This window comes from Tachyglossus aculeatus, chromosome 8 (assembly GCF_015852505.1).
Source record: "Tachyglossus aculeatus isolate mTacAcu1 chromosome 8, mTacAcu1.pri, whole genome shotgun sequence".
In the NCBI taxonomy this organism is placed as follows: Eukaryota; Metazoa; Chordata; class Mammalia; order Monotremata; family Tachyglossidae; genus Tachyglossus; species Tachyglossus aculeatus.
Window position 1 is genome coordinate 9,485,730 of NC_052073.1, and position 19,358 is coordinate 9,505,087.

Below are 19,358 nucleotides of genomic sequence, written 5' to 3' on the forward strand. Positions count from 1 at the left end.
GGAAGGAAAAAGAGATGAGGGAGGGAGAGATGTCGGGGATCCCGAAGGGGGTGGAGGGGAAGGGGGTGCTCCCGAGATAAACGCTGCGGGGGGAAAGGGGGTGCTCCTGGGATCAACGCTGTGGGGGGAAAGGGAGTGCTCCTGGGATCAACGCTGTGGGGAAAAGGGGGTACTCCTGGGATCAACGCTGTGGGGGAAGGAGGGTGATCCTGGGATCAACCCTGTGGGGGAAGGAGGGTGATCCTGGGATCAACCCTGTGGAGGGGAAGGGGGTGCTCCCGGGATCAACGCTGTGGGGGAAAGGGGGTGCTCCTGGGATCAACGCTGTGGGGGAAGGAGGGTGCTCCTGGGATCAACGCTGTGGGGGGTAAGAGGGTGCTCCTGGGATCAATGCTGTGGGATAAGTGCTTAGTACAGTGCTCTGCACAAAGTAAGCGCTCAATAAATAAATACGATTGATTGATTGACTGTGGGGGAAAGGGGTGCTCCTGGGATCAACGCTGTGGGGGGAAAGTCCTGGGATCAACGCTGTGGGGGAAAGAGGGTGCTCCTGGGATAAACTATGCGGGGGAAAGGGGGTGCTCCTGGGATCAACGCTGTGCAAGGCAAAGGGGGTGCTCCTGGGATAAACTATGCGGGGGAAAGGGGGTGCTCCGGGATAAACGCTGTGGGGGAAAAGGGGTGCTCCTGGGATCAACTCTGAGAGGGAAAGGGGGTGCTCCTGGGATCAACGCTGTGGGGGGAAGGGGGGCTCCTGGGATCAATGCTATGGGGGGGGGGGGCTCCTGGGATCAATGCTGTGGGGAAAAGAGGGTGCTCCTGGGGGGATCAACGCTGCGGGGGAAAGGGGGGGCTCCGGGGAGCAACGCTGCGGGGGAGGGGGGCTTCCTGGAGGGAGGCGAAAGAGGGCCCCCACCCACCGCCACCCCCACCCGAGACGGGGGACCGGGGGGGGGGGTCGGGTTGCCGTGGCAACGGCGGGGCGCCTTACCTAGTCCGGGGGCCACATAGACGAAGTACAGGAAGGAGGAGGACAGCGAGAAGAAGAAGAGCGCGGCCAGCAGCGAGCGCCGCGGCAGCCGGGACCGCAGCCGCGGCCCCCGACGGCCGCGCATCCTAAGGACCGGACCGGGACCGACCGGACCGGACCCACCGACCGACCGGGACGGACCGACGGGGGGCTCCACAGAGCGCGCGCGCGCGGGCGCGCCCGGGGGCCGCTCGCCTCAGGGCCCCGCCCCGCCCGCCCGCCCGCCGGAGGAGGAGGACGAGAATGAGGAGGCGGAGGAGGCGGTGGCGGCGGCGGCGCGGGGCCCGGGGGAGGGGGCGGGGCCCGGGGGAGGGGGCGGCCTCGGCGATTGGGCGCCGTCTGGGCGAGGGGGCGGGGCCTGGCGGGAAGGGGCGGGGCCTGGATGGAAGGGGCGGGGCCTGGAGGAGGGGCGGCCTCGGTGATTGGGCGCCGTATGGGCGAGGGGGCGGGGCATGAGCAAAGGGGGCGGGGCCTCTGTGGTTGGGCACCGCCTGGGGGAGGGGGCGAGGCCTGAGGAAAGGGGCGAGGCCTGGAGAAAGGAGGCGGGGCCTGGAGGCGGGGCGGTCTGGGCGATTGGGCGCCGCCTGAGTGAGGGGGCGGGGACCGGGGAAAGGGGCGGGGCCTAGAGGCGGGGGCGGCCTCCGTGATTGGGCGCCGTCTGGGTGAGGGGCGGGGCCTGAGGAAAGGGGGCGGGGCCTGAGCGATTGGGCGCCGCCAGATAGAGGGGGCGGGGCCCGGGGAAAGGGGCGGGGCCTGGAGGAGGGGGTGGCCGGGGTGAGGGGCGGGGCCTGCGTTTGGAGCGCGGGCTGGGAGAGGGGCGTGGCCTTGGGGACGGGGCGTGGCCTGTGATGGGGGCGTGTGCTGGGAGAAGAGGTGGGGCCTGTGATTGAAGCGTGGGCTGGTAGAGGGGCGGGGCCTGGGTGAGGGGGCGGGGCCTGTGATTGGAGGGTGGGCTGCGAGAGGGGCGGGGCATGGGTGAGGGGGCGGGGTTTGTGATTGGAGGTGGGCGGGGAGAAGAGGCGGGGCCTGGGTGAGGGGGCGGGGTTTGTGATTGGAGGGTGGGCTGGGAGAGGGGCGGGGCCTGGGTGAGGGGGCGGGCCCTGTGATTGGAGCGTGGGCTGAGAGAGGGGCGGGGCCTGGGTGAGGGGGCGGGGCCTGTGATTGGAGGGTGGGCGGGGAGGAGGGGCGGGGCCTGTGATTGGAGCGTGGGCTGGGCGAAAGGTTGGGGCTCAGTGGAAGGGCTTCGGAGTCAAAGGTCATGGGTTCAAATCCCACCTTCGCCGCTTGTCAGCTGGGTGACTTTGGCCAAGTCACTTCACTTCTCTGGGCCTCAGTTCCCTCATCTGGAAAAAATGGGGGTTAAGACTGTGAGCCCCCCGTGGGACAACCTGATCACTTTGTAACCTCCCCAGTGCTTAGAACAGTGCTTGGCACATAGTAAGCGCTTAATAAAATGCCATTATTATTATTACATATTGATTGATTCATTCCTTTTATCAATATTGATTGAGTCATTCATTCCTTTGTACTCGTACTGTACTTGTGTGGCGTAATAATAAGATTGATGATGGCATTTATTAAGCACTTATTATGTGCAAAGTACTGTTCTAAGCACTGGGAGGGTTACAGGGTGATCAGGTTGTCCCACGGAGGGCTCACAGTCTTAATCCCCATTTTCCCGATGAGGAAACTGAGGCCCAGAGAAGTGAAATGACTTGCCCAAAGTCACACAGCTGACAACTGGAGGAGCCGGGATTTGAACCCTTGACCTCCGACTCCGAAGCCCGGGCTCTTTCCACTGAGCCACGCTGCTTCTCTTGGGCAATGGGAGAGGGAGTAGAGGGAGTAGAGGAAAGGGGTGTAAAAGGGGAAGGTTTATTGGAGGCTTTTTAGGGTTTTATTAAGGCTTTGTAGGTGGGGAAAGTAATGGTCCCAAGTGAATCGGGTTGGACACGGCCCCTGTCTTCTAGAGTGTGAGCCCGCTGTTGGGTAGGGACCGCCTCTAGATGTTGCCAACTTAGACTTCCCAAGCGCTTAGTATTAATAATAATAATAGTAATAATAAAGCTGGTATTTGTTAAGCGCTTACTATGTGCAAAGCACTGTTCTAAGCGCTGGGGGGAACACAAGGAGATGAGGTTGTCCCATTTTCCAGATGAGGAAACTGAGGCCCAGAGAAGTGAAATGACTTGCCCAAAGTCCCACAGCTGACAACTGGAGGACCCGGGATTTGAGCCCATGACCTCTGATTCCCAAGCCCGGGCTCTTTCCACTGAGCCACGCTGCTTCTCCTAGGCAATGGGAGAGGGAGTAGAGGGAATAGAGGAAAGGGGCGTAAAAGGGGAAGGTTTATTGGAGGCTTTTTAGGGTTTTAGTCAGGTTTTGTAGGTGGGGAAAGTATTGGTCCCAAGCGAATCGGGTTGGACACGGCCCCTGTCTTCTAAACTGTGAGCCCGCTGTTGGGTAGGGACCGTCTCTAGATGTTGCCAACTTGGACTTCCCAAGCGCTTAGTAATAATAATTAATAATAATAATAATAATGCTGGTATTTGTTAAGCGCTTACTATGTGCAAAGCACTGTTCTAAGCGCTGGGGGAACACAAGGAGATGAGGTTGTTATCATCATCATCATCATCATCATCATCAATCGTATTTATTGAGCGCTTACTATGTTCAGAGCACTGTACTAAGCGCTTGCCCCATGTGGGGCTCACAGTCTTAATTCCCATTTTACCGAAGAGGGAACTGAGGCCCAGAGAAGTGAGGTGACTTGCCCAAGGTCACACAGCAGACATTTGGGGGGAGGGGGGGGATTCGAACCCATGACCTCTGCATCCCAAGCCCGCGCTCTTTCCACTGAGCCACGCTGCTTCTCTAATAAGTACTCAAGTGCAGTGCTCTGCACACAGTAAGCGCTCAATAAACACGATTGAATGAATGAATGAATATGTAAGGAGTGCTAGCCGAACCCTCCAGAGGATGGGTGGAGAATCTGGCATCTCAGCTTTATCCTCCTCCCTCTTGGCAGCCATCTGCGCCGGTCTCTGTTTTTCATCTCTATTAAGCATTTCCCCCTTGCTGTTGCCTTCCCAGCACCTCCTCCTCCTCCTCCTCCTCCTCTTCTTCCTCTTCCTTCTCCTCCTCCTGCTTCCTGGCCGCTCGGGGCCATTACAAAAGGCGTGTTGTCCTATTTCCGCCCTTGCACATGTTCCCTTTGTTCTGTGCGGAGCTGGACTTTCCCCTTCTCCCGCTCCCTTCTAGGTCACCCTGACTTGCTCTTTTTCCTCATCCCCCCACTCCCAGCCCCACGCCGCTTTATGTCCATAGCTGGTCTTTATTTATTTATATTTATATTTATATTTATACTAGTGTCCATCTCCCCCTCTACACTCCAAGCTCGAAGGCAGGGAATGTGTCTGCTTATTGTTCCGCTGGATTCTCCCAAGCGCTTGCTACAGTGCTCCGCACACAGTAAGCGCTTAATAAATACGATTGGATGAATGAATTTGGGGTTGGCTGCTCCACTGGGGAGTGACACTCCAATCCAGGAGAGATGCTGAGGGTAGCAGGGATCTGGAATCTACCATTTTGGGGGAACCCCGCCCCCTGCCTCAATAATAATAATAATAAGGGCATTTATTAAGCGCCTACTATGTGCAAAGCACTGTTCTAAGCACTAGGGAGGTTACAAGGTGATGAGGTTGTCCCACGGGGGCTCACAGTCTTCATCCCCATTTTCCAGATGGGGGAACCGAGGCCCAGGGAAGTGAAGTGACTTGGCCAAAGTCACCCAGCTGACAAGCGGCGGAGGCGGGATTTGAACCCATAATAATAATAATAATAATAATAATGGCATTTGTTAAGCGCTTACTATGTGCAAAGCACTGTTCTAAGCGCTGGGGGATGCAAGGTGATCAGGCTGTCCCGCGCGGGGCTCACAGTCATCATCTCCATTTTACAGATGAGGTAACTGAGGCTCTGAGAAGTTAAGTGACTTGCCCAAGGTCACACAGCAGACATGTGGCGGAGCCAGAATTCGAATCCACGACCTCTGACTCCAAAGCCCGGGCTCTTTCCACTGAGCCAGGCTGCTTCTCCCGTGACCTCTGACTCCAAAGCCCCGGCTCTTTCCACTGGGCAGGGATTGTCTCTACTGCTGAATGAATGAATATATATATATATATATATATATATATATATATATATATATGTTTGTACATATTTATTACTCTATTTTACTTGTACATATTTATTCTATTTATTTTATTTCGTTAATATGTTTTGTTTTATTGTCTGTCTCCCCCTTCTAGACTGTGAGCCCGCTGTTGGGTAGGGACTGGCTCTATATGCTGCCTATTTGTACTTCCCAAGCGCTTAGTACAGTGCTCTGCACACAGTAAGCGCTCAATAAATACCACCTCTGAGGGTGTAGATAGTGGAGCACATAGCACTCCTGTTGGACTCTCCGAACAGCTCGACTACCCTCTTTCTCTATATGTTGCCAACTTGTACTTCCCAAGCGCTTAGTACAGTGCTCTGCACACAGTAAGTGCTCAATAAATATGATTGATTGATTGATTTCTCGACCAGTTTAATATGCTCTCTCAATTGTGGCATTCGTTAAGTGCTTACTCGCTGTTCTGCTCTAAGCGCTGGGGTAAATACAAAATAATCAGGTCCCACCTAGGGCTGACAGTCTAAGTAGGAGGAAGAACAGGTTTCAAACCCCCATTTTGCAGATGAGGGAACTGAGGCCCAGAAAAGTGAGGTGACTTGCCCAAGATCACCCAGCAGACAAGTGGCAGAGCCGGGATTAGAACCCAGGTCCTCCCGACTCCCGGGCTTGTATTCTTTCAGCTAGGCCGTTTTGCTTCTCTTGAACTTTTTAATAAAGTTCTGCCCCAGTTTTCATTCATTCATTGAATTGTATTTATTGAGAGCTTATGGTGTGCAGAGCACTGGACTAAGCGCTTGGAAATTCACTCATTCATCCATTCATTCAATCGTATTTATTGAGCGCTTACTGTGTGCAGAGCACTGGACTAAGCGCTTGGAAATTCATTCATTCATTCAATCGTATTTATTGAGCGCTTACTGTGTGCAGAGCACTGGACTAAGCGCTTGGAAATTCACTCATTCATTCATTCAATCGTATTTATTGAGCGCTTACTGTGTGCAGAGCACTGGACTAAGCGCTTGGGAAGTCCAAGTCGGCAACATATAGAGAGGGTCCCTACCCAACAGCAGGCTCACAGTCTAGAAGGGGGAGACAGACAACAAAACAAAGCGTATTAACAAAATAAAATAAAATAAATAGAATAAATATGTACAAGTAAAATAGAGTAATAAATATGTACAAACATATATACATCGTCTCTATATGTTGCCAGCTTGTACTTCCCAAGCTCTTAGTACAGTGCTCTGCACACAGTAAGCTCTCAATAAATACGATTGAATGAATTAATACATATATTCATTCATTCAGCAGTAGAGACAATCCCTGCCCATTCATTCATTCATTCATTCATTCAATCATATTTATTGAGGAGGATTGCAATTTTATTTTAATGGCACTTGTTCAGGGCTTACTATGTGCCAGGCACTGTACTAAGCACCAAAGTGTGGGCAGTGTGTCTGTTTGTTGTTACAGTAGATTCTCCCAAACAGTACAGTGCTTTGCACACAGTAAGTCCCCTCCCCACAGCACCTGTATATATGTATATGTGTTTGTACATATTTATTACTCTATTTTACTTGTACATATATACTATTCTATTGATTTTATTTTGTTAATATGTTTTGTTTTGTTCTCTGCCTCCCCCGTCTAGACTGTGAGCCTGCTGTTGGGTAGGGACCGTCTCTAGATGTTGCCAACTTGGACTTCCCAAGCGCTTAGTACAGTGCTCTGCGCACAGTAGGCATGCAATCCTCACGTCTAGAAGTAAAAGGAGGCACGGAGGAAGAGAAATGACTTGCTCAAGGTCACACAACAGACAAGAGGAGAAGCCTGGATTAGACCCCGTGGCCTTCTGACTCCTAAACCCGTGCTCAATCCACTAAACCACGCGCCTGCTTTGAAGGGATTCTTCCCGAACTCCATGGCCTCTTCCCTCCACGCCAGGAAAAATCTCCTGGTGGGCAGGGAACGTGACGCTAACTTTTATCCTTCCCCAGTGCCTCAGTTGCCTCATCTGTAAAATGCGGATTGAGACCGTGAGCCCCACATGGGACAGGGACTGTGTCTAACCCGATTTGCTTGAATCCACCCCGGCACTTAGTGCAGTGCCTGGCCCATGAGAAGCAGCATGGCTCAGTGGAAAAAACACAGGCTTGGAGTCAGGGGTCGTGGGTTCGAATCCCGACTGTCAATTGTCAGCGGTGTGACTTTGGGCGAGTCACTTCACTTCTCTGCGCCTCAGTTACCTCACCTGTAAAAATGGGGATTAAGACCGAAAGCCCCCCGTGGGACAACCTGATCACCTTGTTGACCCCTGGCCCACGTCCAGAAACGCTCTGGGCATGTTACTCCCCTCCTCAAAATCTCCAGTGGCTACCAATCAACCTGCGCATCAGGCAGAAACTCCTCACCCTGGGCTTCAAGGCTGTCCATCCCCTCGCCCCCTCCTACCTCACCTCCCTTCTCTCCTTCTCCAGCCCAGGCCGCACCCTCCGCTCCTCCGCCGCTAATCTCCTCACCGTACCTCGTTCTCGCCTGTCCCGCCATCGACCCCCGGCCCACGTCCTCCCCCGGGCCTGGAATGCCCCCAATCCCTCTGCCCATCCGCCAAGCTAGCTCTCTTCCTCCCTTCAAGGCCCTGCTGAGAGCTCACCTCCTCCAGGAGGCCTTCCCACACTGAGCCCCTTCCTTCCTCTCCCCTTCGTCCCCCTCTCCATCCCCCCCATCTTACCTCCTTCCCTTCCCCACAGCACCTGTATATATGTATATATGTCTGTACACATTTGTTACTCTATTTATTTATTTATTTTACTTGTACATATCTATTCTATTTATTTTATTTTGTTAGTATGTTTGGTTTTGTTCTCTGTTTCCCCCTTTTAGACTGTGAGCCCACTGTTGGGTAGGGACCATCTCTATATGTTGCCAACTTGGACTTCCCAAGCGCTTAGTACAGTGCTCTGCACACAGTAAGCGCTCAATAAATACGATTGATTGATTGATTGGTAATGGATCCGTAGAGTTTTCTTGGTAAAAATATGGAGGTGGTTCACCATCGCCTTCTTCCACAAAATCACCTTGAGCCTCCGCCCTGGACTGTCTCCCGCGCTGCTGCTGCCCAGCACAGGTGGGTTTTGACTTGTAGCAGATTGCCTTCCACTCACTAGGCACTGCCCAAGCTAGAAAGAATAATAATAATAATAATAATAATAATAATAATGGCATTTATTAAGCGCTTACTATGTGCAAAGCACTGTTCTAAGCGCTGAATGGAACGGGTAGGCCTCTGCTTGACTCTTCCCCCCTGTAGTCGAGACTAGTAGAGTACCGGAAACTCTCCAGGTGCAACCCTTCTAGACTGTGAGCCCGCTGTTGGGTAGGGACCATCTCTATATGTTGCCAACTTGTACTCCCCAAGCACTTAGTACAGTGCTCTGCACACAGTAAGCGCTCAATAAATGAATGACCCTGAGAGGGGAAGTAGTAGCAGTAGTAGCGATGGTATTCAGGGAGTTCTTGACCAGTGCAATGTACTGTAGGAGAAGCAGCGTGGCTCAGTGGAAAGAGCCTGGGTTTTGGAGTCAGAGGTCATGGGTTCAAATCCCGGCTCTGCCCATTGTCGTCTGTGTGACTTTGGGCAGGTCACTTCACTTCTCTGGGCCTCAGTTACCTCATCTGGAAAATGGGGATTAAGACTGTGAGCCCCCCGTGGGACAACCTGATCACCTTGTAACCTCCCCAGCACTTAGAACAGTGCTTTGCGCATAGTAAGCGCTTAATAAATGCCATTATTTTTAAGCCCTTGAAAAACTACAGCTAAAATAGAAGGCAAATTTCCTGCCCACAACAAGCTATCTCTCCGATGCTGGGGGAGAGACATAAAATATTTACAAGCAGCACAGTCAGTCGATCGTATTTATTGAGCATTTCCTGAGTGTAGAGCACTGTAATAATAATAATAATGGCATTTATTAAGCACTTACTATGTGCAAAGCACTGTTCTAAGAGCTGGAGGGATTACAAGGTGATCAGGTTGTCCCACGGGGGGCTCACAGTCTTAATCCCCATTTTACAGATGAGGGAACTGAGGCCCAGAGAAGTGAAGTGACTTTGCCCAAAGTCGCACAGCTGACAATTGGCTGTACTAAGTGCTTGGGAGAGTACAATATAACAGACACATTCCCTGCCCACAGTGAGCTTACAGTCTAGAGGGGGAGACGGACTTTACTATAAATAAATAAACGCCGGATATGGACATAAGTGGTGCGGGGGTGGGAGAGGAAGATGTAGAAAGGGAGCAAGTCAGGGTGACGCAGAGGGGAGTGGGAGAAGAGAAGTTCAATTAAAGAGAAGTTGTGAGCTCTAGTGGAAAGGGCGCAGGACTAGAAGACAAAATACCTGGGGTTCTAATCCCAGCCCCGTCACTCGCCTGCTGTGTGACCTTGGGCATGTCACTTGACTTCTCTGTGCCTCAGTTTCCTCAATTGTAAAATGAGGATTAAATTCTGCCCCTTCAACTGTGAGCCCCATGAGGGACAGAGGCTGTGCCCGACCTGATTTGATTGTATCCACCCCAGTGGTTGGTACAGAGTACGTGCTTAACAAATTAGTAGATATACATCTGGCAATATTCATGCGTTCATTCGATCGTATTTATTGGGCACTTACTGTATGCAGAGCACTGTACTAAGCGCTTGGTAAGTACAAGCAATAGTGATGAGGATAATGATGGTGCTTGTTATGTGCTCACTATGTGCTAAGCATTGGAGTACGTAGAAGTTAATCAGGATGGACACAGATCCTGTTCCACAGTCTAAGCGGAAGGGAAAATAGGTACTGAATCCCCGTTCTGCAGATTCATTCATTCAATCGTATTTATTGAGCGCTTACTGTGTGCACTGTACTAAGCACTTGGGAAGTAGATAATAATAATAATAATAATAATAATAATGATAGCATTTATTAAGCGCTTACTATGTGCAAAGCACTGTTTAAGCGCTAGGGAGGTTACAAGGTGATCAGGTTGTCCCATGGGGGGCTCACAGTCTTCACCCCCATTTTACAGATGAGGTAACTGAGGCCCAGAGAAGTGAAGTGACTTGCCCAAAGTCACACAGCTGACAAGTGGTGGAGCCGGGATGAGGATGAGTAGATGAGGATGAGTCGATGAGGAAACTGAGGCCCAGAGATGTTAAGTGAATTGTCCGAAGTCACACAGCAGGCAAGGGGCAGAGACAGGATCAGAACCCGAGTCTTCAGGCTCCCGGGACCGCGCTCTTTCGCTTAGGCCACTGTGTAGTAGTAATCAGGAAAGCAATAGGAGGAATGGTATTTATTAAACACGCAGAGCAGTAGCCACAAGCAGTGGAAAGAGAATAAATAAATTCAACATCTGAATCTACCGATACGAGAGGGCAGAGGATGGAAATAAATAAATACAGAAGTGGTAGAGACGGCTAATGGGTGAATCAACCACTTCCCACACACTTGTAGGTCATTTAGCAGAGGAAGTTATTTCGCTCACAGTTGCCGGGAGCGGCGGGGAGGTCTGTCGATGAGAAGCAGCTGTTCTTTCTGTCCAGCTGCCCTGCTAGCCGGCTCCCGTTCTCCCTGCTCTGGAGAAAACATTTGGCCCATTTTCTAATTGAACCCCGAATACCGGTCTAAATCTAAAGAAGCTAACACCAAGTGGCTGAAATTAAAGGCAACCCTCTTTGCTCTCTGAAGCCACAAGCTGAAAGTCAGAAATGGATCGGTCGGTGGGCGATGTTTATCGAGCACTTCCTGTGCGCAGAGCGAGGCAAATAGAATCGACAGACGCGGTCCCCGCTCTCAAGGAGCTTGCAGTCTAGAGAGAAGGAAGCAGATATGAAAATAATTGTAAATAGGGAAAGCAGTAGAGTATAAGGTTACAGACTTAAGTGCTGTGGGACTGGGGTGAATATCAAAGTGTCACCAGGGAGAGAGATTTGGGTGGGGAAATGAAGGGTTAGGGAGGGCTTCTTGGAGGAGGTGTGATTTTTAGGAGAACTTTGAAGATGGGGCGAGCGGTATTCTGTCAGAGATGAAGGGGAGGAAGTGCCAGTAATAATAATAGTAGCACCTGTGGTATTTGTTAAGCATTTGGGGGCGGGGAGGGGTGTAGAGCAAAGGGAGGGCGTTGGGCAATGGGGAGGGGAGAGGAAGTTGAGGAAAAGGGTGGCTTAGTCTGGGAAGGCCTCTTGGAGGAGGTGAGCCTTCAGTAGGGCTTTGAAGGGGGGAAGTGTTGTTGTTTGGCGGATTTGAGGAGGGAGGGCATTCCAGGCCAGAGGGAGGATGTGGGCCGGGGGTCAACGGCGGGCGGGTGGGCGAGAATGAGGCCCGGTGAGAAGGATAGTGGCACCAGAGGAGCGGAATGTGCGGGCTGGGATGGAGAAGGAGAGAAGGGAGGTGAGGTAAGATGGGGCAAGGGGATGGACAGCTTTGAAACCGATAGTGAAGAGTTTTTGCAGAGATACGGAGGTTGGAGATTTTTGAGGAGGAGGAGGGTGACAGGTCCAGAACGTTTCTGTAGGAAGATAATCCAGGCGGCAGAGTGGGACTGAAGTGGGGAGAGACAGGAGACAGAAGCAGCAGCAGAAGTAGCAGTCTTGTCTTCTTCTGTCCAGTCGTCTCCGACCCGTAGCGACGCCACAGACGCATCTCTCCCAGAACGCCCAGCTCTCCATCTGCAATCGTTCTGGTAGTGGATCCCTCCTCAAATCCGCCAAACAACCACACTTCCCCCCTTCAAAGCCCTACTGAAGGCTCACCTCCTCCAAGAGGCCTTCCCAGACTAAGCCACCCTTTTCCTCAACTTCCCCTCCCCTCCCCATCGCCCAACTCTCTCCCTTTGCTCTACACTCCTCCCCGCCCCACCACACTTGTGTATATATGATGATGATGATGATGATGGCATTTGTTAAGTGCTTACTATGTGCAAAGCACTGTTCTAAGCACTGGGGAGGACACAAGGGGACCAGATTATCCCATGGGGGACTCACAGTCTCTATCCCCATTTTACAGATGAGGTAACTGAGGCACAGACAAGTTAAGTGACTTGCCCAAAGTCACACAACTGACAATCGACAGAGCCGGGATTTGAACCCATGATCTCTGACTATATATGTACATGTGTCTCTGTCCCACATGGGGCTCACGATCTTAATCCCTGTTTTCCAGATGAGGGAACTGAGGCACAAAGACTTGAAGTGACCTGCCCAAGGTCACATAGCAGATGAGTGGCAGAGTCAGGATTGGAAGCCAGTCCTTCTGATTCCCAGGACCAAGCTCTATCCACCAGGCCGGGCTGCTTTCCAGAGTGTCTTTTCAATTCAGTCGTATTTATTGAGCACTTAACTGCGTGCAGAGCACTGTACTAAGCGCTTGGAAAAGTACAATACAACAATAAACAGTGACATTCCCTGCCCACAACAATTCTGTTGTGTTGTTCTCTCCCAAGCACTTAACACGGTGCTCTGCACACTGTGAATGCTCAGTAAAGACCATTGATTAATTGACAATCAATGGGATTTCATATCTTTCAATTCTGTTGCTCCCTCTACCTATAATTTTAGTCTCTCTCTCTCCCCCCCACCCCCACCTTGATTGTAAGCTTCTTGAGGGGAGGGAATTATATTTAACTCCACTGCACTCTACCAAGCACTTGATACAGTGCTCTGCACAGAGTCACTACTTAATAAATACAATTTTTGATTGATCAGTTGTTTTCCCCTCCTTCTCACAAACACCGTCTCCAGACACGGATCCTGCTGGCAGAGGCCCTGGTGATTTCTCCCCGTGGTGGGGAAATCAATCCATCAGCGGCATTTATTGAGCAGAGCACTGTACTAGACGCTTGGGAGAGCAGGTTACAACTGAGTTAGTAGACATGTTCCCTGCCCTTGAGGAGCTTACGGTCTAGAGAGGGAAACCGATATTAAAAGGAACGACAGCCGTGTACAGAAGTGTCGCGGGGCTCAAATGGCAGCCTCATCAACAGTGATATTTATTAGGCGCTGACTGCATGCAAAGCACTGTACTAAGCACTTCAGAGAGACCCATACCACAGAGTGGGTAGACATGTTCTCTGCCCACAGTGAGCTGATAGTCTGAATGCTCAAGCGCTCAGTAAATACAACTGAGTGAAAGTCAAGCCCTCTGTAGGGTGCTGCAGAGGCGGAAAAGTCAGAAGCAGTGTGGTCTAGTGGATAGAGTCAGAAGGACCTTTGGAGTCAGAGGTCACGGGTTCAAATCCCGGCTCTGCCACCTGTCAGCTGTGTGACCCTGGGCAAGTCACTTTACTTCCTTGTGCCTCAGTTCCCTCATCCTGAAAATGGGGATTGAGTCCGTGAGTCCCATGATGTGCATTTATTCTGATGACTTGACACCCGTCCACATGTTTTGTTTTGTTGTCTGTCTCCCCCCTCTAGACTGTGAGCCCGTTGTTGGGTTGGGACTGTCTCTGTATGTTGCCAAATTGTACTTCCCAAGCGCTTAGTACAGTGCTCTGCATCATCATCATCAGCAATCGTATTTATTGAGCGCTGACTGTGTGCAGAGCACTGTACTAAGCGCTTGGGAAGTACAAGTTGGCAACATATAGAGACAGTCCCTACCCAACAGTGGGCTCACAGTCTCACAGCCCGCAGAGAGCGAGAGGGGGAGACGGACATTAATATGTATCAATAAATGACAGATACGGACATCGGTGACGTGGGGCTGGGAGGGGGGATAATAATAATAATAATAATGATAGCATTTATTAAGCGCTTACTATGTGCAAGGCACTGTTCTAAGCGCTGGGGAGGTTACAAGGTGATCAGGCCGTCCCAAGGGGGGCTTCGCAGTCTTCAGCCCCATTTTACAGATGAGGTGACTGAGGCGCAGAGAAGTGAAGTGACTTGCCCAGAGTCACCCAGCTGACAAGTGGCGGAGCCGGGATTTGAACCCGTGACCTCTGACTCCAAAGCCCGGGCTGTTTCCACTGAGCCACGCTGAAGAAAGGGAGCGAGTCAGGGTGTCGCAGAAGGGAGTGGGAGGAGAGGAAAGGCGAGGCTTAGTCGGGGAAGGCCTCTTGGAGGAGGTGGGCCTTCAGTAAGGCTCTGCACACAGGAAGCGCTCAATAAATATGATTGAAAGAAAAAAAAAGAAAAGTGGGACAAGGAGTGTGTCCAACCTGATTAGCTCAGAGCTAGCCCAGCACTTGGTAGAGTTTACCTACTAAATAATAATAATAATGATGGCATTTGTTAAGCGCTTACTATGTGCAAAGCACTGTTCTAAGCGCTGGGGCGATACAAGGTGATCAGGTTGTCCCACGTGGGGCTCACAGTCGTAATCCCCATTTGACAGATGAGGGAACTGGGGCTCAGAGAAGTTAAGCGACTTGCCCAAGGTCACACAGCTGACGTGGTGGAGCCGGGATTCGAACCCACGACCTCGGACTCCAAAAACCGGGCTCTTTCCATTGAGCCACGCTGCTTCTCTAAGCATTTAAGGAACACCATTAAAGAAAAAGCGCTGATGAGGAGCTATAATGACCTGAGGTCACTAATTAGCCTAGAGTTTTAGATCACCTCACCCCTCCCTTTCCCACACCCAACCGAGTAGGGCAGGACATGAGCAGGGAGAGGCAAAATGCTGATCAGCAAAGGATTTTATTGTCCTCCGCTGGGCCCGGAGGGTTTTCATATGTAAACTGAGGAAGCTGGAGCCCCGAGGCCTATGAGCCGAATGCTTGGGACGTGGGCGAGTCTCGGTGCTGCAGAGATGAAGCTCTGACTTTTTCACCTAAAGGCCAAACTGCCTCCAAACTTTGGAAGAGAGGAATCAATCAGTGGGATTTGTACATATTTATTACTCTATTTATTTATTTTACTTGTACACATCTATTCTATTTATTTTATTTTGTTAGTATGTTGGGTTTTGTCTCCCCCTTTTAGACTGTGAGCCCACTGTTGGGTAGGGACTGTCTCTAGATGTTGCCAATTTGTACTTCCCAAGCGCTTAGTACAGTGCTCTGCACACAGTAAGCGCTCAATAAATATGATTGATGATGATGATGATGATTTATTGAGCACTTACTGTGTGCAGAACACTGGCCTGGAATGCCCTCCCTCCACACATCCGCCAAACTAGCTCTCTTCTTCCCTTCAAATCCCTACTGAGAGCTCACCTCCTCCAGGATGCCTTCCCAAACTGAGCCCCCTTTACCCTCTCCTCCTCCCCATCCCCCCCGCCCTACCCCTTCCCCTCCCCACAGCATTTGTATATATTTGTACAGATTTATTACTCTATTTATTGTACTTGTACATATTTACTACTCTATTTTGCTAATAATGTGCACATAGCTGTAATTCTATTTATTCCGACAGTTTTGACACCTGTCTACATGTTTTGTTTTGTTCTGTCTCCCCCTTCTAATAATAATAATGGCATTTATTAAGCGTTTACTATGTGCAAAGCACTGTTCTAAGCACTGGGGAGGTTACAAGGTGATCAGGTTGTCCCACGGGGGGGGGCTCACAGTCTTAATCCCCATTTTCTAAATGAGGTAACTGAGGCACAGAGAAGTGAAGTGACTTGCACACAGTTGACAATTGGCAGAGCGGGGATTTGAACCCGTGACCTCTGACTCCAAAACCCAGGCTCTTTCCACTGAGCCACGCTGCTTCTCTGCTAGACTGTGAGCCCGTTGTTGGGTAGGGACCGTCTCTATATGTTGCCGACTTGGACTTCCCAAGCGCTTAATACAGTGCTCTGCACACAGTAAGCGCTCAATTAATACGAAGTAATGAATGAGTACAATAGGTCAATCAATCAGTGGTATTTATTGAGTACTTACTGTATGCAGAAAGGGGTACTAAAAACTTGAGACAGCACAGTGCAACAGAGAAGCAGCTTGACTAGCAGAAATAATGATAATAATAATGGTACAGTGCTTTGCACACAGTAAGCACTTAATAAATGCCATTATTATTATTAGGCGCTTACTATGTGCAAAGCACTGTTCTAAGCGCTGGGGAGGTTACAAGGTGATGAGGCTGTCCCACGGGGGGCTCACAGTTTTTATCCCCATTTTACAGAGGAGGGAACTGAGGCCCAGAGAAGTGAAGTGACTTGCCCAAAGTCACACAGCTGAGAGTTGGAAGAGCCGGGATTTGAACCCATGACCTCTGACTCCAAAGCCCGGGCTCTTTCCACTGAGCCACGCTACTTCTCTAAAGACCAAGGGCTTGGGAGTCAGAGGATCTGGGGTCTAATCGAGGCTCCACCACTGGTTTGTGGTGTGATTTTTTGGGGGGTAAGTCACTTAACTGTGTCTCGGTTTCCTCAACTTCAAAATACGTGTTTTCCCTCCTATATGGACGGTGAGCCTTATGTCTAGGTAGGAGGGAAAACAGGTACTGAATCCCCATTTTGCGGATGAGGGAACTGAGGCACAGAGAAGTACAGTGACTTCTCCGGTGAGGGGGGAGATCAGAGAGGGGAGAAGAGACAGGGAGAAAGAAAAGGGAAGATGAAAGGGAAAATGATCCAATTCACTGCAGCAGCCACAGAGGTTACTTGGAAGAGGTGGTCATAAGAAATTCATTCATTCAATCGTATTTATTGAGCGCTTACTGTGTGCAGAGCACTGGACTAAGCGCTTGGGAGGTACAAGTCGGCAACATATAGAGACAGTCCCTACCCAACAACGGGCTCACAGTCTAGAAGAGGGAGACAGACAACAAGACAAAACATGTAGACAGGTGTTAAAAGCATCAGATCAAGTAGAATTAAAGCTATATACACATCATTAACAAAATGAATAGGATAGTAAATATGTACAAGTAAAATAGAGTAATAAATCTGTACAAATATATATACAGGTGCTGTGGGGAGGGGAAGGAGGTAGGGCCGGGGGGTGGGGAGGGGGAGAGGAAAAAGGGGGCTCAGTGTGGGAAGGCCTCCTGGAGGAGGTGAGCTCTCAGTAGGGCTTTGAAGGGAGGAAGAGAGCTAGCTTGGCGGATGTGTGGAGGAAGGGCATTCCAGGCCAGGGAAAGGATGTGGGCCGGGGGTCGATGGCGGGACAGGCAAAAACGAGGTACGGTGAGGAGATTAGCGGCAGAGGAGCGGAGGGTGAGGGGTGGGCTGGAGAAGGAGAGAAGGAAGGTGAGGTAGCAAGGAGCGAGGGGATGGACAGCCTTGAAGCCGAGGGTGAGGAGTTTTTGGCTGATGCGTCGGTTGATTGGAAGCCACTGGAGATTTTTGAGGAGGGGAGTAACATGCCCAGAGCGTTTCTGGACAAAGACAATCCGGGCATCGACGTGAACTATGGATTGAAGTGGGGAGAGACAGGAGGATGGGAGATCGGAGAGGAGGCTGATACGGTACCTGAATTTATGTGACCAAATGGTCAGTGATAGAGGGGATTATGCACTTGGAAACAACAGCAACAAAAAAATCAACTCCTGCTTCCTGGACTAGAGGGAAAGGATGCTGCCAAGCTGGTTCTTGTCTTTTAGGAAACAATGGAAGGTCGCTGGGGTGACCGAGCACTCACAGGGCTAGAAAATCAATCACTGCCTTCAAGGGCCTTGAGAAAGAGCAGCTGTGTGGGAAAGGAGCCACCGGGACAAGAAACCTTTCCAGCCAGTTCGAGAAGCAGCGTGGCTCAGTGGAAAGAGCCCGGGCTTTGGAGTCAGAGCTCATGCGTTCGAATCCCGGCTCCGCCAACTCTCAGCTGTGTGACTTTGGGCAAGTCACTTCACTTCTCTGGGCCTCAGTTACCTCATCTGTAAAATGGGGATTAAGACCGTGAGCCCGCCAAGGGACAACCTGATCACCTTGTAACCTCCCCAGTACTTAGAACAGTGCTTGGCACATAGTAGGCGCTTAATAAATGTCTTTATTATTATTACAACAGAACAATATAACAGACACGTTCCCTGCCCACAACGAGTTTACAGTCTACAGGGACTATTCAAGCACTCGTCTGCTGTGTGACCTTGGGCAAGTCACTTCACTTCTCTGTGCCTCAGTTGCCTCATCTGTAAAATGGCGATTAAGACTGTGAGCCCACTGTTGGGTAGGGACTGTCTCTATATGTTGCCAATTTGTACTTCCCAAGTGCTTAGTACAGTGATCTGCACATAGTAAGTGCTCAATAAATATGACTGATGATGATGATGATAAGCCCCCCGTGGGATAACCTGATCACCTTGTATTCATTCATTCTTTCAATCGTATTTATTGAGCGCTTACTGTGTGCAGAGCACTGTCCACCCCAGCGCTTAGAACAGCGCTTGGCACATAGTAGGCGCTTAACAAATGTCAGCTGACAACTTGTACTTCCCAAGCGCTTAGTACAGTGCTCTGCACACAGTCAGCGCTCAATAAATACGATTGATTGATTGACTGACAAGTGGCGGAGCCGGGATTAAGCACTTGGGAGAGGACAATGTAACAGAATTAGCGGACGTGTTCCCTGACCATGATGAGCTTAGGAGAGTTCAATACCGCAAAACGCTTATAGTCTAGAGGTGGAAACAGATGCTAATATAAGTAAATAAATCACGGATATGTATTATAAGTGCCATGGGGTGAATATCAAGTGCTTAAATGTTACAGCTCCAATTGCATAGAAAATGCAGAAGGACTGAGGAGTCAAGGAAATGAGGGCTCTTAACTGGGAAAGGCCTCTTGGAGATGCGATGAGAAAAGAAATAACTTTAGAAGGGATCAGAGCTTTGCTAATTGGGCAGAATTAATTAAATCTGCTTTGAACGGAAAATCATCCATCTGGGATCTATTGTAGTTGTAGCCACTGGCTTCCTGGTTTCTGTAAACAGAGATGAACAATGGATATTCCCAATCTCCACCGCACCTGCCCTTTCAAACATTGATTTTCAGGGATGGCAGAATCCCTAGTTAATTAGGCAGATCCATCACCCCTGAGGAGACGGGGGAGTAGGGATTTAGTGTAAAATAACATTTCCACCCTACAAGCCTACAGCGTGAGAAGCAGCATGACTCAGTGGAAAGAGCCCGGGCTTGGGAATCAGAGATCATGGGTTCTAATCCCGGTTCCGCTGCTTGTCAGCTGTGTGACTTTGGGCAAGTCACTTAACTTCTCTGTGCTTCAGTTAC

General features: G+C 50.5%; 1 protein-coding gene across 1 annotated transcript in view; it reads right to left on the bottom strand.

The window, feature by feature from the left end:
• Positions 1-1,137, bottom strand: part of B4GALT5 (beta-1,4-galactosyltransferase 5) — a 90,329-nt gene extending 89,192 nt beyond the window's left edge. The window contains exon 1 of the mRNA XM_038750358.1: positions 992-1,137. Within this exon, the coding sequence (XP_038606286.1) occupies positions 992-1,115 (124 nt within the window). The 5' untranslated portion in view covers positions 1,116-1,137. The remainder of the gene's footprint in view (positions 1-991) is intronic.
• Positions 1,138-19,358: the final 18,221 nt, after the last annotated feature.